Source organism: Physeter macrocephalus, chromosome 18 (genome assembly GCF_002837175.3).
Source record: "Physeter macrocephalus isolate SW-GA chromosome 18, ASM283717v5, whole genome shotgun sequence".
Lineage (NCBI taxonomy): Eukaryota > Metazoa > Chordata > Mammalia > Artiodactyla > Physeteridae > Physeter > Physeter macrocephalus.
Window position 1 is genome coordinate 1,066,663 of NC_041231.1, and position 21,934 is coordinate 1,088,596.

The following is a 21,934-nucleotide window of genomic DNA, read 5'->3' on the forward strand; positions in this document are numbered from 1 at the left end:
GTGTTAGTTTCTGCTTTATAACAAAGTGAATCAGTTATACATATACATATGTTCCCATATCGCTTCCCTCTTGCGTCTCCCTCCCTCCCACCCTCCGTATCCCACCCCTCTCGGTGGTCACAAACCACCGAGCTGATCTCCCTGTGCTATGCGGCTGCTTCCCACTAGCTGTCTATTTTACGTTTGGTAGTGTATATATGTCCATGCCACTCTCTCACTTCGTCCCAGCTTACCCTTCCCCCTCCCCACGTCCTCAAGTCCATTCTCTAGTAAGTCTGTGTCTTTATTCCCATCTTGTCCCTAGGTTCTTCATGCAGATTGGGTCTTTTTTAAATGAAGATATTACTGTGGCATAAACTAGACAGTTCAAGGTTTCAAAGCAGCTGGAGTTGAGTGTGAACCATCTTCCTGCTGTAGTCTTTCAGATCATAACCGAGTTTCCCATGGGCCCTTGCAATCCCAAGCTTCCCTCTGAGGTGAACTAGGCCCCGAGGCTGTTGAAAGGACCTTCGTTCGCTGCAGCCTGTTGCTTTCACCTGCTCACCTGAGACCAGAATCTATTCAGGGGCCGACCGGCGGGGTGCGTGCAGTCTGCGGGTGTATACGGTCTCCTGCCAGTGAGATTAGCAGAGAGATGCCCGGCTCATGACTCATTCCCGGGGTGTGCTCTGATTACAAGGAGTGGAAGGGTTTGCAGCTTGGGGAACAAGATAGCCTCAGAGAGAGAGCCCAATCGCACAATCTTACCCACTTCGAAGCAAAATTTAGGGACTTTTGTGCACTTTCCTGGGGAGAAAAAAATCCGTGGAATCCATCAGATACTCAAACAATGACGCCCGAAAGACGAAGAATCGTTGCTTTAAAGCAGAATTTCTCAGCCTTGGCACTGCCGGCGTTCAGTATTTTGCAGCATCCCTAAACGCAACCAGAAATGTCCCCCGACGTCGCCAATATCCCCGGCGAGCCAACATTGAGAGGCTGCTTTAAAGGCTGGATGGGGGTGGAGGGGTGGGCGTGGAGAGCAAAACGAAAGTGAGAGCGAGAGAAAAGGGGGAGGCAGTTAAATAAGGCCTCCTGAGCACCTGGGAACCCCTCCTCAGCTCTCTGCTGGCCCGGCTATGACCAGGCGGCACGTGGAAGTCACCAGCTGCACAGAGGCGTGTGACCTGCCTTTGCTCCCCCAGGGGCCAGCGGGTGTGTGAGACTGAGCCGCTCCCGGGCGGCGTGGGCCACGAGCCCCACACGGATGGGGCCCCTGTGTGCCGTGCGAGCCTTTCTCCCGAGTCAGGAGGTTTATTGTTGTGAAGACATCCCGTGATGACCAGTGGAAGACGGGCCTGGCTGAGGGCACGGTGGGGGGGCGGTCCTTAGGGACACAGAACAGTGAGTGTCCTGGGGCTGCCGGAACCAATGACCAAAACTTGGGGGGGCTTAAAACAACGCAAGTTGATTCCCTCCCGGTTCTGGAAGCCAGAAGTCCAAAGTCAAGGTGTCAGCAGGGCCGTGCTCCCTCCCAAGCCTCTAGGGGAGCCTTCCTCTCGCCTCTTCCAGCTTCTGGGGGCTCCGGGTGTTCCTGGGCTTGTGGCCGCGTCCTCCAACCTGTGCCTCGTCTTCACGTGGCCTCCTCCTCTGTACGTCTCTCCTCTTCTCATAAGGACACCAGTCATTCTGCTTAAGGCCCACCCTAATCCAGTATGACCCTATCTTAACCTGATTACATCTGCAAAGACCCCATTTCCGAATAAGGTCCCATTCACAGATACGGGGAGTTAGGATGTGGACGTCTCTTTTGGGGGGTGCCATTCACCGCGCTACAGAGCTGAGACTCTGCACAGGGGTGTTATCCCAGGAGTGGGGTGGCTCATGCAGGACCCCTAGAGGTACAGCAGTGGGTGGGGGAGGCATGGCTCGTGGTTGGAGGGCAGAGCAGGGCAGGTGGTCTGCGGGGGACAAAGCCTCGGCCTGGCTGCCTCGGTGCAGGGCCCGGGACGTGCACGGGAACCCCGTGGGGTCCTGCCACGATGCAGGCTCTGACTCGGCAGGTCTGCGTGCTTTCACACTGCGCTTCTAACCTGCTCCCAGGGCGTATGAAGCGGCCGACCCTGGACCATCCTTGGAGGTGTGAGGAGACCGCAAGCCTGTTCCCCAGGAGCCCTCAGAAACATCCCAGGGAAGGGGCCCCCAGCACCCACGCAAGCCCCTGATCCACTGTTCAGAGCCCCAGAGGTAGCCCCAGACAGAGACCCCCGTACTGGGTACGCTGGGCCAAGAACCGTGGAGAGGGAAGTGATGGGTCTGGAAGATACGTGCTCGTAACCCTCATTATAGGATGGATAGAGATTGAGCCTGGCCGACAGGCTCTAACCATAGGTTCCCCACTTCTCCCACCCGCCCCCGGGCACCGCCGGCTCAGAGGAGCCCAATGTGAACACTGCTTCCCTGCAAGAGAGGGGCCCTGGGTGTCAAGTTGGGGTCTGGCGCCTGATCCAGAGGACGGCCCCCAAAGTCGGTTTCACGCATGAGGGTCCAAGAGGGGTGTCACGTCAGAGACCCCCTGGGACGACACACGTGATAGGAAGTGAGGGAGGAAAAGGTCGTGGAGACAGGCGGCCCAGGCCTTCCTTCTCAAGGAGACCCTCCTCCCACCCTACCCCCCAACGGCAGTGGGGTCAGCCTCCAGGGTTCCCAGTAAACGGACGAGAGCAGCTTGTGGCCAACACGTTTCCTTGCAACTGAAATCCATCAGCATTTTTCAGGTCCGGCCTCAAAGCTGGGACGTTATTTATGTCCCTTGGCCACTGCCAGGAAGGCCACACACTAAAATGCCGGCTGTGTGCTGGGGGTGACCGAGGCCCGCACTGCCCTGAAGTTGAACTTGACCCCAGCCTTGGCAGAATTGTTAAGGCCGTGGACACGCGAACCCTGTAAAATCAGTTTGCTTTCATGCTGCTCTTCGGGGCTCCTCTCCTCGCCCCGGGGCTGGTGGGCTGTTGTTTCTCCGTGTTCCTACCCGAAGCTGGTGTGGGCCGTCGTGACATCTGTTTCCCATCTTTGTGGATGTTGCTTTTGAAAAGCAAGTGAGGAACTGACTGCAGGAGGATGGGTGCTGCTTCCACAGCAAGCTTTGGGATGCGCCGTCAGGTGGTGAGTATATCTGAGCTCCCAGTGAGGCTCAGACCCCGCCTGGCCCCTGTGAGGGCCACGTGTGCAGGTCCAGACCCTGCTCAGCCACTTCCTGGCAGAGCAGCCTCAGGCAAGTGGCTCCCCCGCTGTGGACCTCAGTTTTCCCATCTGTAGAATGGAGGCGATGACACGTCCTTCCTGCTGGAGGGGTGGTCATGGGACAGGCAGGAGGACATGTTTCCAGCAGTTTCCAGCTGAGGCTTTGCAGGCATGTGAGTGGTTTCTGGGGCGTCTCGGGCTCGGATAACCTTGGTGACAAAAGCACAGAGGAGCGGTCCCTCCTCGCAGGCTGGGCGTTGAGGTGGGGGTCCTTGACTTTGAGGAACCTGAGGTCTAATCCCGACGTCTGCACGTATAAGGACAAAGGCGCCACAGGACATTCTCAGGGACTTGTCGGTTTGGAAGCAAACCCCACCCCACCAGGTGTGGGCGCCCTAACCTGCCATGTGGCACAGGGCTCAGATCCCTTTACAGAGGGAAGGAACTGAGGCTCTGAGAGGCGGGGCAAGGAGACCAAGGCCACCAGGCCCAACAGGGGCAGGGCCAGCACTTGAACCTGGGTCCTGGCTCCCAACGTCACGCTCTTTGCCCTGAACCATGTGGTCTTCAGCTCCCCCACTCCCATCCCCAGGCCTAGTGCCTCTGCCGTGAGCCTCTCCTACGGTGGGATGTTAGGGGCCATTGTCTAGTCCTGAAGCTCTCATTTCGCCACAGTTCCACCATTACGCATTCATTTCTTTGGCCCTAAAGATTTTATGTCTCTTGAGTCTTGAGTGCCGAGGCTTTTACACACCCCACCTGACTTCCTTTGGGCCTGTCTTGGTTTTGTGGAAGCATACGTGCTATAAAGTAAATTCTGGACGCTTTTTAAGAGTCATGTCTTTAAAGTTCCCCAAGGGCAGCTCTGCCCAGGTCCCAAGTAGTCGGGCTAAAATCTTTGCCACTCTGACTGCAGTTCTGACATCCCCCTGTGTCTCTAGGCCCGTGGTGTGCCGGAGTCAGCTCTTTCTGGCTCATCAGGAATTCTGCCAGCCGGGTGTTAACAACTTTGGAAGCTTGAAATAGGCCATGGCGGGAGTATTTACACTGTGGAAATTGGCAAATGCTGCAGCTACAGATCAGGGTTGGTTTTTTCTTCCTGAGAGCAGGGGCGTTGTGGAGGGTTGCATACCTTACCGGCGTCTCCCTGCTATACGCCCATGTGTCTCCCTTTCCTTGGAGAGGTCAAGTACCTTCAAACGTGTCTGTTGAATTTTCACTTCTCATTATGACACTTTTTTAATCTCTGCAAGTTCTGTTTGGTTCTTTTCCAAGTTGGCTGTGTCATTTTTTAATAGTTTCCTGTCCTTCGCAGAACCTTTCTGTCTTGAGGTTTATTTCTTTAAACAAGGTGAGCGTAGCTGATTTATTATCCATCTAATCCTCCCCGAATCCCAAGGCTGAGGGGGTCACTCTGCTGGTTGTCTTCCATCCTGGTGGGCCTGGCGCCCTTGCCCACTGGCCACCACCCTTATGTAGCCCACGATGGGGGGGGGGGGGCGGAGTTCCCCAAGCCCGGGAGGAAGATGCCTTTGTCCAGAAAGGCTTGCATTCGTCACATCTGAGGGCATTATAGACAGAACCACCTTGAGCCAAGGTCACAGGCTGAGGTGCCCAGACCCACTGGGGCCGTGGCCTTTGGGACCAGGACTTCTCGGGGTGGTCCTTATCCCCTCCTTCTCCTGCCCAGCACCAGGACGGCCTTCCTTGTAATTCCCAGGGTTGGAGGAGGGAACCCTTTCCGGGTCACCTGAAAGTGTCATCTCATGGGGGTCCGGCTCCATGGGGGAGGGTCTTCTGTTAGACTCCCCATCTTGGGCGGGCCTGGGGCAGAAACCTCCCTCCGCCCTGCAGCCCAAGTGTCTGCATCGGTAGAAACCCCTGGGATGGCACGGTCTTGGTTGCTCCTCTGGGTCTTCTCAGGTCTTCAACAACTTTAAGATGTGACATTTATTTTATTGATTGATTTTGCCCAGGATCTGGCGGCAGGCCACTGCGGGCCCCTGACGCCTGGCCCTCCCCACGCCCGCACCGTGGCGCGCGGCCCCGGCAGTTCTGTGGCCTCCAACCTCCCCACACCGGAGGGACCAGGGTCAGGACAGAACCCACGGCTCCGGGGCATCTGGCTCAGGGAGGGGACCCGGCATCTCACGATTTCTTCCTGCAGGGGTGGGCTGCTGTCAGGCTGGGCACCAAGGTTTAAGACATCCCATATGTGTTCTTGTCCAACCGGTCCCACGACCCCTTTCCCCAGTCCTGCCAGATGTTTCCCTGGGAGGGACCCCGTTGCTCCCGTAAACAGCGGAGCGTGTTTTCCCAGGGAGGCCGGCCCGGGCACTGGTCCTTGACCACCATCGAGAGAACTCTCCACGGACTCGGAAGAATGTGTTTTGGGTCTCTGCACGCGGCTGAGCGGTGCGCCCAGAAATAAACTTGGGCCGTAACGGGAAAGAGGGGGTCTGCGGCACGGGGCCGTCCATGGTCACTTCTCGGTCATTTCATGGTGCCCCCGGGGCTTCCTGGAGCTGGGGAGGCGGCTTCAAGCTTCTCAGCCAAAGGAGTCCAGCAGGCGTGGTCTCAGCAGCCTCAAGGTCACGGAGAGAAGCCATAGCCCCAGCCACGGGGCTGGACGGAAGTGCCAGGAGCATCGGGGACTCCCCCAGCGGTGAAGCGAGTCTTGTACCGCAGAGATTTGCAGAGGAGCAGAAGGGGGTTCAGAGAGGTTGAGTCACTTGCTGGAGACAACACAGCAGCCTGCCAGGACTGGGACCCAGGCCGCCCAATCCATGGCCTCCCCCGGTGCCCACCCGACCTGCCCCTTGAGGGCAGCAGGAAGGTGTGGGTTCCCCTCGCCTGAGCCCCCGGGCTGCCTCCCCTGGTCCACACTGGTCCACGCGTCCGTTCCCAAGCCCGCGCGCTGAGTCCCCAGCCCTGGGCCGTGGTGTCGGGCTCCAGGCTCCCTGCAGGTGTGCCTCACGCCAGCCGGCGTGCCTCGAGCCCGCGCGTCTGGTCCGTGTGCCCAAGCACCCTGGTCCTGGACCTGCTTCTGCAAAGCTTCCAGCCACTTTGATAAGCTCCCTGCACCAAGCGCTGTGGGGCTCTGACCTGCTGCTTCATGGCGAGTATCGTGGGCCAAGTGGCAGCTCCAAAAGCTGTCCTCCTGGAACCTGCAAATGGACCTTATTTGGAAGAAGGGTCTTGGCAGGTGTAAGTTACTGATCTCTGCACCAGATCATCCTGGATTCGTGTGGACACTAAACCCCATGACAGGTGTCTTTGGAAGAGAAAAGAGAGGGAGACTTGAAACACAGAGCCACACGGGGGAGAAGCCTTGTGCAGAGGGGCACAGAGGTTGGGGTGATGTGGCCACAAGCCAAGGAAGGCCTGGGGTCCCCGGCGGCTGGGCAAGGCGAGAGGGCCCCTCCCCTGGAGCCTCTGGAGAGAGCGCGGCCCTGCCCACACCTTGATCACAGACTTCTGGCTCCAGAACTGGAAGGGAATGAATTTGTGTTGTTAAAGCTGCCCAGTCTGTGGCCATTGGCTGCAGCCTGCCCTGGACACTCACGGTGAACTTGCAGAGTGTGAACCTCTTGGCTCCAAGGTGAGGACAGCGGCAGGATCACCCCCACGGGCCTGTCGTGAGGTTAAATGAGTTAATACGCACAGATGCCTGAAGCAGGCGCTGGCACGTAGTGAGCGCCCGGTGGGTCTCCTCCTCCTCCTCCTCCTCCTCCTCCTCCTCCTCCTCCTCCTCATTGTTAGGGGACTTCATCCGCTCGTTCAGTGGACCCGCGGAGCATCTGCACTGCCCCGACGTGGGCAGCAGGGCCAGTGAGCTGGGAGGCTCCGGACAGGACTCGCCTGCCTGCTGGGGCCACATAGACGAGGCCTGTGCGGTGACACTGAGGCCCCGGGGAGAGCCTCGCTCTTCTGGTTGTAGGGGGCCTGGGGGCCCCTGCATCAGAGATGGAGAGATGAGCCGGAGTTCTCCCAGCAGGTGTGGCCCTTCTCTCGAGGGGAGGCCGGAGCCCCACGTGGAGCTCGGCGTCCGGGAGGGTCCCCTTGCCCAGGCAGGGTGCGGGCAGAGCCGTCTGTGGCTCTCCACGTGGACGACCAGGAGCCCCACGTCTCACTGGGGACCGAGGAGGGCGCCGGACGAGTGTGTTTGGACCACTGAGGAGTTTTTCTTAAAAATCAGTCCCAAGGGGCTTCCCTGGCGGCGCAGCGGTTGCGCGTCCACCTGCCGATGCGGGGGACGCCGGTTCGCGCCCCGGTCCGGGAGGATCCCACGTGCCGCGGAGCGGCTGGGCCCGTGAGCCATGGCCGCCGAGCCTGCGCGTCCGGAGCCTGTGCTCCGCGACGGGAGGGGCCGCAGCGGTGAGAGGCCCGTGTACCGCAAAAAAAAAAAAAAAATCAGTCCCAAGTGACTTTGACTCCGTTGCTTTTTGCCAAAAACCTGCAGTGATCCCATGAGCTGTGTACACTCTGAGGCTGGTGACGGGACCTGGGGCTCAGAGCCCAGCGCAGACCCGAGTCAGCCCCACACTGAGTCCCGACTGCCGGCCACACACCCCCTGCCGTGGCCTGGCTCCCTTCTGCCAGGAACCCCCGGAATTGTGGAAAGGTGACGTGGCACCTCAACCGGGGGGCCCAGCGTGGGCTCCAAGCCCCTGGGGGTCCCCTTGAGACGTCTGGTGGACTGAGGACCCCGCTGCCATAGGGCGGCTCTGTCTGAGGGGAATGTTGTGTTTCTTTGCTTTTTGTTGCAATGGGGTACCCCAGTTATCTCAGGGTGATTGGGAAGTCTGCGGGTGTTACCTGCGTCTTAGATGGGGAAACGTGTCATCGCCGCTTTGATGCTATTCGCTCAATAAAGGGTCTCTTAAACACGAAAGGTAAGGGGAACAGAGAAAACCAGAAAAATAGAGAGTTGTTAGGATGTGTGTGGTCTCACCCACGATTAAGAGTGTGTATGGCCTGCATGTGAACCCGGGTTCCCACGCCCGCCGGCTGCAAGATGCCAGGCCCCGACTTTCCACCCCCAACTTTATTGAGGAGTAATTGACAAATATAATTGTGTATATTTTAAGTCTACACTGTGATGACTTGATGCACATAGACACCGTGGAATGGTTACCCAGATCAAGGTAATTAACTCGCCCGTCACCGCACACAGTTAACTCTGTGTGTGTGTGTGTGTGTGTGCGCGCGCGCTGAGAACACTTTGATCTCTCAACACCTTTCAAGTATGCGATACCATATTAGTAACTAGAGTCACCCTGCTGTTCATTAGGTCCTCAAAACTTAATCTTATAACTTAACCTTATAACTGCAAGCTGGTACCCTCTGACCTGTACCCATCCCGCCACCTAGCCCCTGGCAAACACCATTCTACTCTACACCGTTTCTATGAAATCAGCATTTTTTTTTTTTTTTTTTTTTTTGCGGTATGCGGGCCTCTCACTGCTGTGGCCTCTACCGCTGCGGAGCACAGGCTCCGGACGCGCAGGCTCAGCGGCCACGGCTCACGGGCCCAGCCGCTCCGCGGCACGTGGGATCCTCCCGGACCGGGGCACGAACCCAGTTCCCCTGCATCGGCAGGCGGACTCTCAACCACTGCGCCACCAGGGAAGCCCTCAGCATTGTTTTAATTCTACATATAAGTGATACCACGCAATGCTTGTCTCTCTGACCCATTTCACATAGCAGAATGTCCTCCAGGTTCATCCATGTTGTCACAAATGGCAGGGTTTCCTTCTTTTTTATGGGTGAATAATACTGCGCTGCATATGTCTACCACACTTTCTTGATCTATTCATCCGTCCAAGGACACTTAGGTTGTTTCTGTATCTTGGCTGTCGTGAGTAACGCTGCAGTGGACATGGGGGTGCAGAGCCTGATGTCATTTCCTTGGATAACTACCCAGAGGTGGGATGGCTGGATCATACGGTGGCTCTAGTTTTAATTTTCTGAGGAACCTAGGCGGTGACTTAATCTCTCAAGCCTCAGTGTTCCCCTCCGTGAAGGGGGGCAGTGGTCCTGCCTTTCCCATAGAGCTCGTTGGAGTCAGTTCTCGAAGCTCTTAGCTTGTGCAGTTCCTGGAGGGGCAGCACTCAGGGACCCTCAGCTGCCCAGTCCTGTCGTCCAGACACGCTGGACCAGAAATGACTCGTCCAAGTTCCCAGCAGCTTAGTGGGGGAGGGGGGGCTGGACTCGAATGCAGGGTTGCCTCGAGTCCTCGCACATTAGGATAAAGGCAGCGCTGACCCAGGGAACCCGGAGGGTGGCCGGGTCCAGACCCCACAGAGATGCCCAGAGGGGACCATCTTCACCATCACCTCCTCATCTCTGCTTGGGCGCCCCGGAGACACCGAGTACATCCACTCAGTCGAAGGGCCTGGGCTCTCAGCTGTGGAAGGTCTTCGGGCTGCTCTGGGGCCCCTCGGCTACCCCTCTGAGAACTTCCCAGGTGCTGTGGGATCTGGGACCTCCCTCCAGGCACCCTCCCGGCTGTTTATCATTCCCGTGGGACCCGGGGGAGCCCTCTCAGCCCCGAAGCTTGCTTCTGTCGTCTGGAAGGAGGGGATTCTAGCGGTGCCTCGAAGCGCCGTCAGAGGAGCCACGAGGCGGCAGGCAGAAGCAGCAGCTGCCCGGTAAACCGTAGTCGCCCCCGAAGGTGAAAATGGTTTTCAGCTCCAAACATCTGCCCACGCTGACCAAGGACCTCTCCCCTCTTTCTAGACGAAAATCCACGGGGTTGGATTTGTAAAAATCCACGCACCCTGGAACGTGCTGTGCAGAGAGGCTGAGTTTTTGAAACTGAAGATGCCGACGAAGAAGGTGAGTGGTGGCGCTCCTACCCCACAGGGGTCGTTTCAGGGATGCCCGGCGGGAAAGCGTCATCGGGAGGGTCTGAGTCGATACGAAAGCCCAGGGGAGCTTCAGCCACCCCCGGGAGGGCGGGAGGGCTCCCGGGTCCCGCGGGCGGAGAGCATAACCCGCTCCCCCAGACATGCCACAGGAGCCCGGGAACTTCTCGTAGCTACAAACACAGCGAAACTTCCCGCTCTGACCGTTCCTACTTTCAGTATTTCAGCTAATTTATCAGACTCATTTTAATGCCGTTTCCTCGCTTGCTGGGGTTTTTCTTCTCAATCTCTGACAACTTCAGGCTGGGAAGCAGCCTGCCAGTGCGTCCGAGGAGCTTAGCGAGGCGTCGGGGTTTACTTTTGTCCTTGGGGAGGAAAGAAGGAGGGGGACGAAGCTGTTCTCCGGAGCAAGTCAGCTCCCAGCGTCTCAAATCCGCCAGAATCCTTTGGATTACCTCTTTTTAAACAAGAGTGAAGTTGGGGGAAGTTCTGTGGAATGTACTAGAATTGCCCTTTTGGCGGGGATCTCCCGAAACTCTGAGCTTTCAGGCTCATCTGGAAACGCGGGCGTGGAGGGGGCATCGTGGCCCATCCCCACCCCCTGTTCCCAGGCCGGGCCGTCTCTGTGGCGGGGGGCTAGTTCCCTGCCCGTCTCAGAACAGATTCCCAGAGTCATGGCTCAGCAGATGACACGCGTCCCCCTTCCCTGCCTCGCCCGCAGCTGTATCACATTAATGAGACCCGTGGCCTCCTGAAAAAGATCAACTCTGTGCTCCAGAAGATCACGGACCCCATCCAGCCCAAGGTGGCGGAGCACAGACCCCAGACCACAAAGAGGCTCTCCTATCCCTTCTCCCGGGAGAAGCAGCACCTGTAAGTGGGGACCCCCCCACCACCACCCGCTTACCCCTTCCCGAGGGCCCCCCGCTGTGTGGTGTGATTCCACCTCGTGTTGGACGTGGTCCTCTGAGGCCAGAGGGAGTTCTCCAACCCCCAATGAAGTGGGGATTTCAGCCCCTGGAGCGTATTCGCCTAAGAGCTTGCGGTTCTTGAGCACCGAAGAGGCCCTGGAAGTAATTTCCAAGGTCATTATTAACTGAGGAATTAAGGGGACAACAAGCCTTGTCCTGCTGGGTGACACTTGGGAAAACTAGCTTGAGCCCATGTGAGGGAAGGCCTGGGCCTGGGATCAAAGCCCCAAAGCAGTGGTCTGGGTGCCCTCCCCCTGTCCCGCTCTGTCCCTCTTGGGATGTGTCCCGAGGAGTTGGGTCTGGTCAGCTGCACCTCCCGAAGGCTGCCGAGCTCTGGGAGCCAAGAACCGAAAAGCAGCCCCAGCTGGAGCCCTGGGGCCCCAGAGACTCGCAGCCAGTGCGGTTGCCTGGCAGGGCTGCACCTATCCTGGAACCTTCCCTCCTCCCGGGCTCCTGAGGGGCAATGAGGCATAGCCGCCTGGGTCAGCGGCAGCTGCAAGGCCTCCGTGGGGCCTCCCTGGGCAGAGCCGGAGGAGGACAGGGGTGGGAATAGAAAGCTTGGCATCTGGGAATCCTGTGGGGCGAAGATGACGAGCTCTAGGGGGTGGGAGGCTCCTGGACACCCCTGGTCCCACGAGACGCGAAGAGCCTCCGCTCAGAACTGGGGCTTCCGCCCTGGCCGGGGCATTAGTCACAGGGCCGGGGCCACATGCTTCCCTCGCTGTTTCCCCATCCTCCTGGGGATAGGACGTAAGAGAGAAGGAAGTGGCTCCGGCCCAGCTCCTCCCACCAGCGCCAGGACCCGGGCCCCCGCGCATTCGAGGGAGACGCCCTCTTTCCGTGACCCCCCCCGGGCCCGGGCCGCCTCCCTTGGCAGCCCCTGCCTTGCCGGGCTTGGCTCGCCTCCAGGCTCTGGGCCACCCCCAACCCCGAGCCGCCCTCCCCGGCTGTACGTTGAGTGTGTCGGGCATCGAGGAATGTGTTCCAGAGACATCCTTCTGCCTTCAGGAAGCCTTAGGAAATCTCTGCGTGGCCCAAGACCTCAGGACGGAAACCATTTGGAAATTATAGGGAGACTGTCTTAAATAGTAAAGTGTCCGATGGTGGGATCACCCCAGGAGTGCTGCAGCAGAGACTAAAATCTGCCCCCGAGGGTGTCATTGGAAGGAAGAGGGATCCTTGGCCAGGGAGGTCTGACCACCGTTGCCCTTGGGGTCACTTCCCACCCACGGGGGTCTCCCAGCCTCCCCGAGGGGTGAGGGGGTGAACAGACTCTTCCAAATGCCCAGGGTCGGGTCACACCCGGCGTGCGGGCAGAGCTTCGTCAATGTCACGGTCGCCGCCCATGGGGGTGACGGGGTCCCCCAAGGCCTCGGAAACCGGGAGCGCTGACTCCAGTGAGCTGTGGCTCTTTTTGTTCCCACACTTTCAACAGATTTGACCTGTCTGACAAGGATTCCTTTTTCGACAGCAAAACCCGGAGCACGATAGTAAGTATCGCTCCCTCGTGGGAACCCATAGCTCCCCAGCAAGGGGGCCCCGGGGAAACGGGTTTGATGATCTCATTTCAGCCAAGCTCCTCTGGGAGGAAGGGGCCCTAACTGTCTGTGACAGAAATAATTAGAATAATAACACCAGCGGGCTGCGAGGGGAGGGGCGCAGGGGATGGCCAGGGTGGGGCAGCGGGGAAGAAGCCGAGGGATTCCAGACCCGCTGGGTTATTTCAAAATGTTCCCGCATCTTTGCAGCTCCCAGCACGCCTCTCCAGCCTCCCTGCCACTTGGCCTTAGTGGCATCTGTACGTCCCTATCTCTCTGGGGGTTTGTGAGCAGGCAGGCCTGGCAGGAGTGATGGGGTGGTGTAGGCAAAGGGGAGAGGGTTTGGGTAGATTTCCAGGGCTTTGCCAGACGAGCAAACTGTGGCTTGAAATCTGACCAGGCCGCCCTGCCCTACTCCAGGTATTGGTTTAATGTTTATCCATCGGCCGCCAAGTTGTCCGCCAGCCAAGCCGGGCTGTACGCGGCTCGGGACCCAACTTCTGTCTAAACAAGCATTAACCTCGCAGCCAAGCTGCCGCTTCTCTCTCTTCCTGGCCCAGAAAGCCCAGCCTGGCGAGGAGAGGGGCAGGGCCTGGCAGGAGGCGGCCGCTTGACCTTGAGCAGAGAACTGCCCCTCACAGCCTCATCCTGAGACTGGCACGCACCCAGGCACAGGACAGTGAGCGGTGTAGGCCGCCTTGGCGTGGGGGGCTCAGGCCACTGCCTGGACAGACGGAGCCCGGTCCCATCAACCCTGTGTCCCCTCCCAGCCTCGCGACTCGCAAACGGGACGAGGTGGCGTCCTGCTCAAAGGGCAGCCGTGCGCCCACCCCAAGGGTAACCTGGATGCGGCGCCGGGAACACAGCCGCTGCTGTGGTTTTTATTATTGACCATGTTACTGATGAAATTAGCAATGAAATCTCATAATTTGTAACAAACAATGAGGAACTCGTTCGTTTATGCAACAACGTCGGCAGCCAGTGTAGCTCGAGGCTGACACGTGGTCCAGGAGAGGTAAGTTCTCCCTCTTGGATACTGACCGCTCAGGAGAACCAGACGCAGTCCAGCCCGAACGGTTTCACTTTTTCTCTGTCATTTTGGGACGGGGGAGAATTGGAATGGCCAGCTGGGGGAACTGAGGCACGTGCTGTGTTTCCATACGTATGTGCACCCCAGTGTGTACATTATCTGGAGCCGCCAGGATATGCTCCTGGAAGCACAGGGCAGGGTGCAGATTCGTAAATTCATTCTCCTTTTTTTACTTTATTGTTTTATTTTATTTTATTTTTTTGGCCACACCACGTGGCTTGTGGGATCTTAGTTCCCCGGCCAGGGATCGAACCCGGGCCCCTGGCAGTGGAAGTGCGGAGTCCTGACCACTGGACCGCCAGGGAAGTCCCCGTAAATTCACTCTTGCTGTCGGGGTGGTGGCCTGGGTTTGGGGGGCATATGTGAACGGAAGCTCTAGGCCCCCTCTCGTGGAGAATCCACTTTAAACTTGAGCTCAGACCGTGATCCCCAAGTCACAGAAGGCAATTCTGTCCGAGCCAGTAAGTGTTAGCTGAATGATCCATGACTTCGATTACCTCTGGGGCTGGGGGCACTCTCTCCCAGAGACCCTGAAGGCCTGTTTGTAAAACACCAATGCTCCAGGGAAACTCTTTGGTGACTCAAAACTTTGCCCTTGGTTAATTGGACCCTGTGGTCTGGAGACCCAACGTCCTTCTAGACAAAGATATAACAGACCCTCCTGTCTCCTTCCCTGTGCTCCTGGCATATCGGGGCAGCCCAGTGTGCAGGCGGGTAGGAGTCGGGATCAGCAAGGAACAATGGGGAAGGACCTGAGGTGCTGGTCTTAGGACTTGGATTTTCAGCCTGTAGGCACTAGGGAGCCATAGATGGTTGTGGAGCAAGGTCCTAGAAAGATCACTGCCAGTGGCCAGTCGTGGCAGGGCAGATGGAGGGTGGATGTGGGATCACGGGGGTGTTGTGAAGGGGGGCTGTGGCTGCACGTGGAAGGGAGGAGGTGGTTATGGGAGAATCAGCAAGGTCAGGATGAGGCCACCGATTAGATTCAAGAGGTGCCGGGGAGAGAGCCAGCTGACTGGGTCATTCATTCATTCATTCATTCATTCATCAGTCAGTTACTGAGCACCTGGTGTCTGCCCAAGACGGCGGGAGGTGAGGGAGGCAACAGGCACATGGCAGGGGTGGAGTAATCCGGGACGAGAGAGCAGAGTTAGGGAATTCCCTGGCGGTCCAGTGGTTAGGGCTGGGCACTTTCACCGCCAGGGCCTATGTTCATCCCTGGTCGGGGAACCGAGATCCCCCGAGCCAAGTGGGGCGGCCAAAAAAAAAAAAAAAGAGAGAGAGAGCAAAGTTAGAAGACAGAGCAACAGGGACGGTGGCTGCTCGGTGACCTGTTTGTTAAGGTGGCTCTGTAGCCATTTAGCTCTCAGGGGAGAAGCGCTTCTGGCAAAAGAAACAGCCAGGGTGAAGGCCCTGTGGCCTCAGGAGAGGGTTGGCGAGTGAGGGGGGCAGCCAGGAGGCCGGGTTGCTGGGACAGGGCTGGGCGGACGGAGAGGAGGAGAGAAGGTCAGATGGCCCAGGGCCTGGGGGGCACTGGAGGGTGGGACCTCGGGGAGGTCTCGGGGGGTTGGAGTGCTCTGACGCACGCGTCTATGGCACAGGGCCGATTCTTTTCACCCCGTTTTGTGGGTGGGGAAACTGAGGCACGGGGCACGAGGTAGTTAGCCCAAGACCACACGGCTACAAGGACGCAGACCCAGGCAGGCAGACCCCCAAGCCGGGGCTCCTGAGGCGGCGAAGTGAAATGTTTTGTTCGTAAAAGGGGCACAGGTTTCTAGAACATTCAGGGCCACACCCGAGAGTGGTCCTATCAGCGGAGTCCTCGTACCTCTGAATTCCAACTCACCTCCCAGCCAAAAGGGGCAGAGACCCACCAGCAGAGCGCACAGGACCCCCGTACTCCTGAGCCCAAGCACGGTGTGGGCCCTTCGAGGTGACCTTGTCCCCAAGAACGCAAATCCTGACCCCATCCTTGGGGGACGCGGGAGGCTGGCGCTGGAAACGGTCACCACCTCCCTTCCTGGTGACCCGTGATGGAGTAGCTCTGGTCCCCCCTTGTCTCCACAACAGGTCTACGAAATCCTGAAGAGAACGACGTGTACCAAAGCCAAGTACAGCATGGGTAAGGGCGTGCTTGGGGCTTGAGCTCAGCGCTCCTCTCGCTGTGTAATCTTGCCTCTCCATCTTCTCCGTGGGAGGCGGGTGGCCGGGCTGGGGTTTTTTAGAGGGTTTTGATTTAAGCCTGGTGTAACAGTCTCAGGCAGGAGGGCCGTTCCGGGACCAAGGGGCGGTTTTACAGCCCTTTTAAGCACCAAAGGATCCTCCTCTCTGGCTTGAGGCATCTGCGGTGGCCTGTGGAGCCTCTCAATGCAGAGGCGGTAAGTCCTGGCTGCTGGAAACTGGAGGGTGACCAAGGGGTCCTGACCCTCTCTTGACCTTCACAGTCCAGGGGGAGGTAGGTAGGGTTCCAGCCGGGGCAGCAGCCTGAAGCAGCAGCCAGACACGCACACCGTCTAGAAGGTGCCCCACCCGGGCCGTGGCCTTGCTGGAAGGGGGTGCCCCTCGACGTGTGCCCTTAGGCGGAACCTGCCGCAAAACCGGCCCCGCTGGGCTCCTCGGGTACCGGTTTACAGAACACCTCAACCACAGGTGCCAAACCTTCTGGATTAGAGCGTGCAGAGGGAACCATCCCCCCACCCCGCCCCCACCCCGCCATGCAGGTTCCTTGCCCACCCGCAGGCTGAGTTTGCTAAAGCAAAACGTTTCAGGGCAAAGTGATGCCTTTTCCCAGTCTTTCCCCCCTTCCTGTGGAGCCCCTCTGGGCCTGAAATCTCTAAGCCCGTGTACTAAGTCATGGCGGGGGACACACATTCGGGAGTCGAGAGGAGGCCAGGAAAACTGTCCCCGATGGAGCAAGGTCCTCCAGGGTGGCCCCGGCCACCAGAGGTGGGGAGAAGCGTGGGTCTAGTCCCAGCGATGCATCTCAGAACTCAGTCTCCCTTTAGCGTCCCCGTAGGGTCCCTTCTGGTGGAGACGCGTGTGGTTGCCGTGAAGGTTTGCAGAGAGTCCAGGGTCCGGCGCTTCTCAGCTAGAGCAGATCCCCACCCCGGGCCGTGCTGTGTGTTCTGGCCAGTTCCCTGGCAGCGCTGGTTCCCAGCGCCGGTGACGAAGCAGAGAGATGGAGGGGCCTTCTCTGCACCCCATTTCACGCTGGCCTTGTCTGAGAGCCCTCCTGACCTCCAGATCCATTGATGGGTTCGGTCACCCACCAGCCTCTGTGCCAGGAAGGTCCCTACCCTCAGGGAGTTTCCATTCTGGAGGATGCAAACAGATGAGAGATGACAAGGTAAACCAGAAGATAATCTTGCAGGTTGAGGGGGATGGGGAGTGATGGGGGACGTAGAACCAGTGATCCGAGGTCTTTCCGATGAGGTGACGTTGGAGGGGTGAGGCTTCCGGGTAGAGGCAGCACGGTGTTGAGAGCATCCTATAGGGACAGTGGGAGCCAGCGAACCTGAATCCGGCCCCTTGCTCATTTTTTCCTGCAGCTGAACTTTCCACTCATGGGGCTTTGGCCACGTGCTCCCACCTGGCTCCGGTTTGGATTTCTAAGTGTCCCTGGGTGCGCTGACCATTCCAGATCACTAGCGGAGGAGATGGTCTATTTTTAAGTGGATTTCAGGGAGTGCCTTTCCCACCAGTGTCACAGCAGAGTAGTCAAGAGTGGGCCGGCCAGGCCACTGAAAACTCTGACCCCCTTACCACCTAGAAAGCCTCTTCACCCAGGCAGAGGGTTCTGTGACCAGCACAGGGCTTCGTGGAAACTCCTGGGCGGCACTGGCCCCCAAGGATGTGTGCGACGCAAGATCAGATCTCCGGGAAGCCCCAGACCCACGGGTGGCCGAGCTCTGCCTTAGCCCCTCACGACGCTGTCTCCTGGGGCTGGGTGCCCAAGGCCACACCTCTGGATTCTAGGAGGTGCAGGTGTGGCTATTTTTATCCTGCTCCCAGCGCGGGGCTTGAGGCGGCAAACAAGGGGCACGGCCGTCGTTCCCCTGCTCCCCAGGATTGCTGGACGGTGAGCGTGAGAGCTTGGCCCCCCAAATGCAGCTTTGATCCTTTCAGGCCCTTTTGCATGTAACTAATAGCCGGATGTATAAACAGGGCAAGGAGAGGGAAGAAAGAAGGACTCTGCCCTTTTAAGTAAAAGGCGAAAATGTGGTAAATACGGTAAGTGCCTCTGCTCCTGCGTGGGGCGCGCAGGCCTCCTCTTTGGCTTTTCCAATCAACCTAAAATCTAATTCCAAATTGTATGTGTGTTTTCTGACACCATCAATTTTTCCATCCATATTTTTCTCATGATTCAGCTTTTCTAACCACTTACAGTCCCCCTGCCTCACCTGCAGGTTTGCCCTCCAGCAGGCGGGGGTAGCTGGTGAATCACAGGTTTGGGGGTACCTCCTTCCTCCCAGATGTAACTTCCTCTTGGGGTTTCCTCCGCGTCTTCCTAATTCTGCCGATAGAGCATGTTTTTATCATCTCCTAGTCGAACCCGGGGAGGAAACCCCAGAAAGGTGGTCGGGCTCTGTGCAACCAGGTGTGGCTCGCTTTGAGGAAATTCTCGGTGATTGAGACAGCCCTGCGACCGCGCTGATTGAACACGGAGCCGTCGGAGAGACGGGCCTGGTCCGTAATGCTCTCTCTGCCTTTGTTTTCAAGGCATCACGAGCCTGCTGGCCAATGGCGTTTACTCGGCAGCCTACCCACTGCACGATGTAAGTAACCTTGACAAACATAGTTCGTCTCTGTGCGTCATTTGATTCTCCAAACCCCGAGGGCCACACCCCCCAGGGAGCGCTCGTGATCCTGGGGTCGGGGCTTCCTGCTTTGGCGCTCCTGTAAATGTCAGCCGCTCACGGCCCTTCCTGGTTCCCCAGGTGGGGACCGGAATTACACACAGAGCCATCTATTCTTACCGAATCATTCCACCAGGACAGGGGCACTTGTGGCAGAAACTCTGCGCGGCCATATCTGAACTTCACGGCCAGCTGGTCCACAAGAACTTGCCCTGGCTCAGTCTCCCCTACCCCCGCCCCGCCCGGGCTCTGGCAGAATGACCAGAGAGCTCTGTGATGTATCTATTTCTGCAGAGCAAGTGGCCAGTTTCCTGAGCCGAATCTGCAAATCCCACTGGTATCCCCCTGACAAATATAGCCTGTGGCCACGGCCGCGTTGTCTTGGCTTGGGATAGAGAGAGAGAAGATTCTCTTCTTATTGTCTCTATGGAAACAAGGACTAGAGTTCAGCAGGGCACTGGGGATGGGCCATGGGGCCTGAGCAGTGTGGGAGCTCCGGACAGAGGATCTCTGGAACGTTCCAAATGTGTGTTACTGCAAAGGCTAGGAGAGAGAGAGGACAGGCACGGGGGCCCGGGGACCCAGGTTCTAGTCCTGGCCGCTCACGCCTCTGTGGCCACCAGCAGAGGCAGCCCCTGTCCTCTCTGAGCCCCAGTGCCCCCACCTGCAAGTCAGGAATAATACCTGCCCTGCCCAGTTGCCAGGGCTGCAGAGGGTGTTATAGCAGGAATTCAGAAACAGAAGGGCTTTCGGTGAGACATTGGACGAACGGGGGGTGGGGCCGGGCAGCAAAGGGCTGTCCGCCCGGTCCGTGGACTCGGAGGGAAAGATGCTCAGCCGCCCCCCGTCGCTCGCTGTGAGGATTTGGGCTCAACTGATGCCGTTTTCCCACCTCTGTGCCTCCGTTCATGCTGTTGCTTCTGTGCCTGCGGTGCTCTTCCCTCCTCCTCTGCCGGGACAACCCCTCCCCGGGGCAAACAAAACATCCCCGTGGAGCTTCCTCTCCCCGCGGAGCTTCCTCTCCCCGCCTCCCCGCACCGTTGAGTCTCCCTTCCTCTCTGGACCTCCATGCTCCCTGTCCCACAGAGACAACACTGTTTGGCCGCCATTCATTATGCATGCATCTCCTGAAAGCCTCTGCACCTGGTAGGTGCTCAATAAATGCAGGGTGGGGTTAAGTCGAGTTGTCTTGGTGATTGACCTGTTGCGGGATGAGTGTCTCGAGGGAGGACTCAGACCCCGCAGGTCCCGGCTGGCGCTTCCGGCTTCTCCCTAGAAGGCGCCTCGCTCACCTGCCCCGTCTGCGCCACTCAGGTTTGCTCAGCCCTACTTGGCCTTTGAGCTGTCACTCCTGCGAAGACGTCAGGGACAGAAGCCGAAACGTTTCAGGGCCTCCCTGCCTGTGTGATTCATCCCTTTAAGTCTTGAAAGGGAAAGGGGAAAGAGCGACATTTCTGAGCACCTACTGTATGCAAAGAACTGTGTCTAGTAGGAGCTTTATCTCACTTAATCGGGTGCAAACACGGAGGCTCAGAGAGCTTTAGTGACTCGCCCACGTTCACACAGCCCCTGTGGAGGAGCTGGGGCCAGAAGCCAGCCCTGGTGGACAGCAGGCTACTCCACCCCTGGCTGCACCACCACTCTGTCCTCCCCTGGAGGCCGATGCACCCCTCTTCTCAGGCTTCGCTGCCACATTTGTCTTAGGAATCAATTCTCGCAGCCGACAACCGACGAGTACAAGACTTCCACTGAGCCCCCAAAAAGCATCTCCGAGATCCTCACGTTAGAAACTCCTTGCACGCCATTATCTTTGTCCCTTACACAGCAGTAGGGAAGCCCCGCCACGTGGGGTCTGTTCCCACGTTACAGATGGGGAAACTGAGGCTGCAGCTGCTCAAGCAACTTGCCCACGGGCACACAGCCAAGGAGTGGAGCCCAGATCCTCTGGCTCTGCTTCCAGGGTTCTTTCCAGCGGGATGATGGATCTCGGTCATCTCGAGGGAATATGAGATTTTACATCCATGAATTTTCCGTACAGCTGATGGACACACGCCCCGTTAAGCACCAAAGCTGATGTTCAAATATTTGGGGAGATAAATCCTTCTGAAGCCAGCCCTGTGGACCCCATGCCTTAAACAGAGGATGCCGGCTGCTGCGAGGCTGCACCTCGGCCTCTGGCAGGCAGCAGGCCCCTCCCGCGCGTGTACGCTTCTCACCCCTGAGCCGTCCTAGGTCACGTCTCAGTGCGTGGCCCAGAGCATCCCACCCTCTCCAGGGCCTGGCTTGCTGCGTTCACTCACTCATTCATTCATTCAACAAGAGCATCTGTCAGGCCCGGGGCCGGGGGCGTTGCCAGCCAGACAGCAGCCTGTTAGGACTGCACATAGAGGAAGAGCCTTCTACTCCATAACCAGCATTCGAATCCGGAGAAGGACTTGGCGTTTCAGCCGCTGCTGGGTGGCTTTTTGGCTTCCTTCCTGGTTGGCATCTGCCCCCTTCAAGGTCACCGGCTACCTGACCTCTACAGAAATGAGGTGCTGCTGGAATCGTGGGGCCGTCTTAGACAAGAGGGAAAGCTCTGGGAAGGGGATAGGTTGGGTTGGGTGGGGAGGGCCCCTGAAGGCTCGGGGCGGGGGAATTTGGTTAAACTGCTCCCAGAGCATCTGCATTCAAAGACCACAGGCGTCGGGTGCCCGCCTGGTGGTCAAGTTCTCCCCGCCTGGAGGGGGCTGGCGGGGCCGGAAGCGGGGGTCACGGAAGGCGCTGGGGAGAGGAGCGGGCTCCAGGCGGACCTCCCAGAGCCCTCAGAGCTTTATCTGCCCGGCAGCGCTCAGGACCGGTTGGCCAGGCTTCTAGTCATCCGTGTCGCCCGTTGGAATACTGGGCTAGCTCTCGACCTTTAGACACTCCTTCTCTTCCATTGGATTTGGAGACCTGGATCCAAGTCCCAGGTCTGACCGGATTTTGCCGTCTCTCCCAGGAAACTCAGTTTTCTCCTCTGAGCCTCGGTGTTCCCATCTGTAGAATGGGAGTGTTGGGCTCACCGATCTGTATGCACTGGGATCGTCTAACTCATGGCCCCTCCTGGGACACTTGGGAGGGAAGGGGGCACCACCCTATTGGGGCCTGGGATGAGACGCCAGGACTCTCCTGTCAGAGTGGGGTTCACGTTCACCCTGTTGACAATCCCTCCAGCCCCTGAAGCCCCCTTTCCTCTGTGTCACCAGTTCCAAGGACCTTGACCGCGTTCCCACCCTGGACGTCGTCTCTGTGTCGAGGGCAGGGCGCTTCGGGCTTTCCCGGGACACTTTGTATCCTAGGAGGAGGGGGCCTGGGCGCCCTTCCGCACCATGTGAAGTTCCGTCCTGGGACTAGCTCACCTGCGTAG

At 58.3% G+C, this 21,934-nt stretch overlaps 1 protein-coding gene across 9 annotated transcripts in view; it reads left to right on the forward strand.

Annotated features, from left to right (window-relative positions):
* Positions 1-21,934, forward strand: part of ANO1 (anoctamin 1) — a 91,342-nt gene that overhangs the window by 12,865 nt on the left and 56,543 nt on the right. For 5 of the 9 annotated variants that reach the window (XM_024133135.3, XM_024133138.3, XM_055079483.1 and 2 more), the window contains 6 exons: positions 9,964-10,062; positions 10,813-10,964; positions 12,498-12,552; positions 15,761-15,812; positions 17,855-17,920; positions 18,410-18,465. In XM_024133135.3, the coding sequence (XP_023988903.1) occupies positions 9,964-10,062; positions 10,813-10,964; positions 12,498-12,552; positions 15,761-15,812; positions 17,855-17,920; positions 18,410-18,465 (480 nt within the window). The remainder of the gene's footprint in view (positions 1-9,963; positions 10,063-10,812; positions 10,965-12,497; positions 12,553-15,760; positions 15,813-17,854; positions 17,921-18,409; positions 18,466-21,934) is intronic. The other 4 variants (XM_024133137.3, XM_055079484.1, XM_024133139.3 and 1 more) reach the window with 1 other exon arrangement.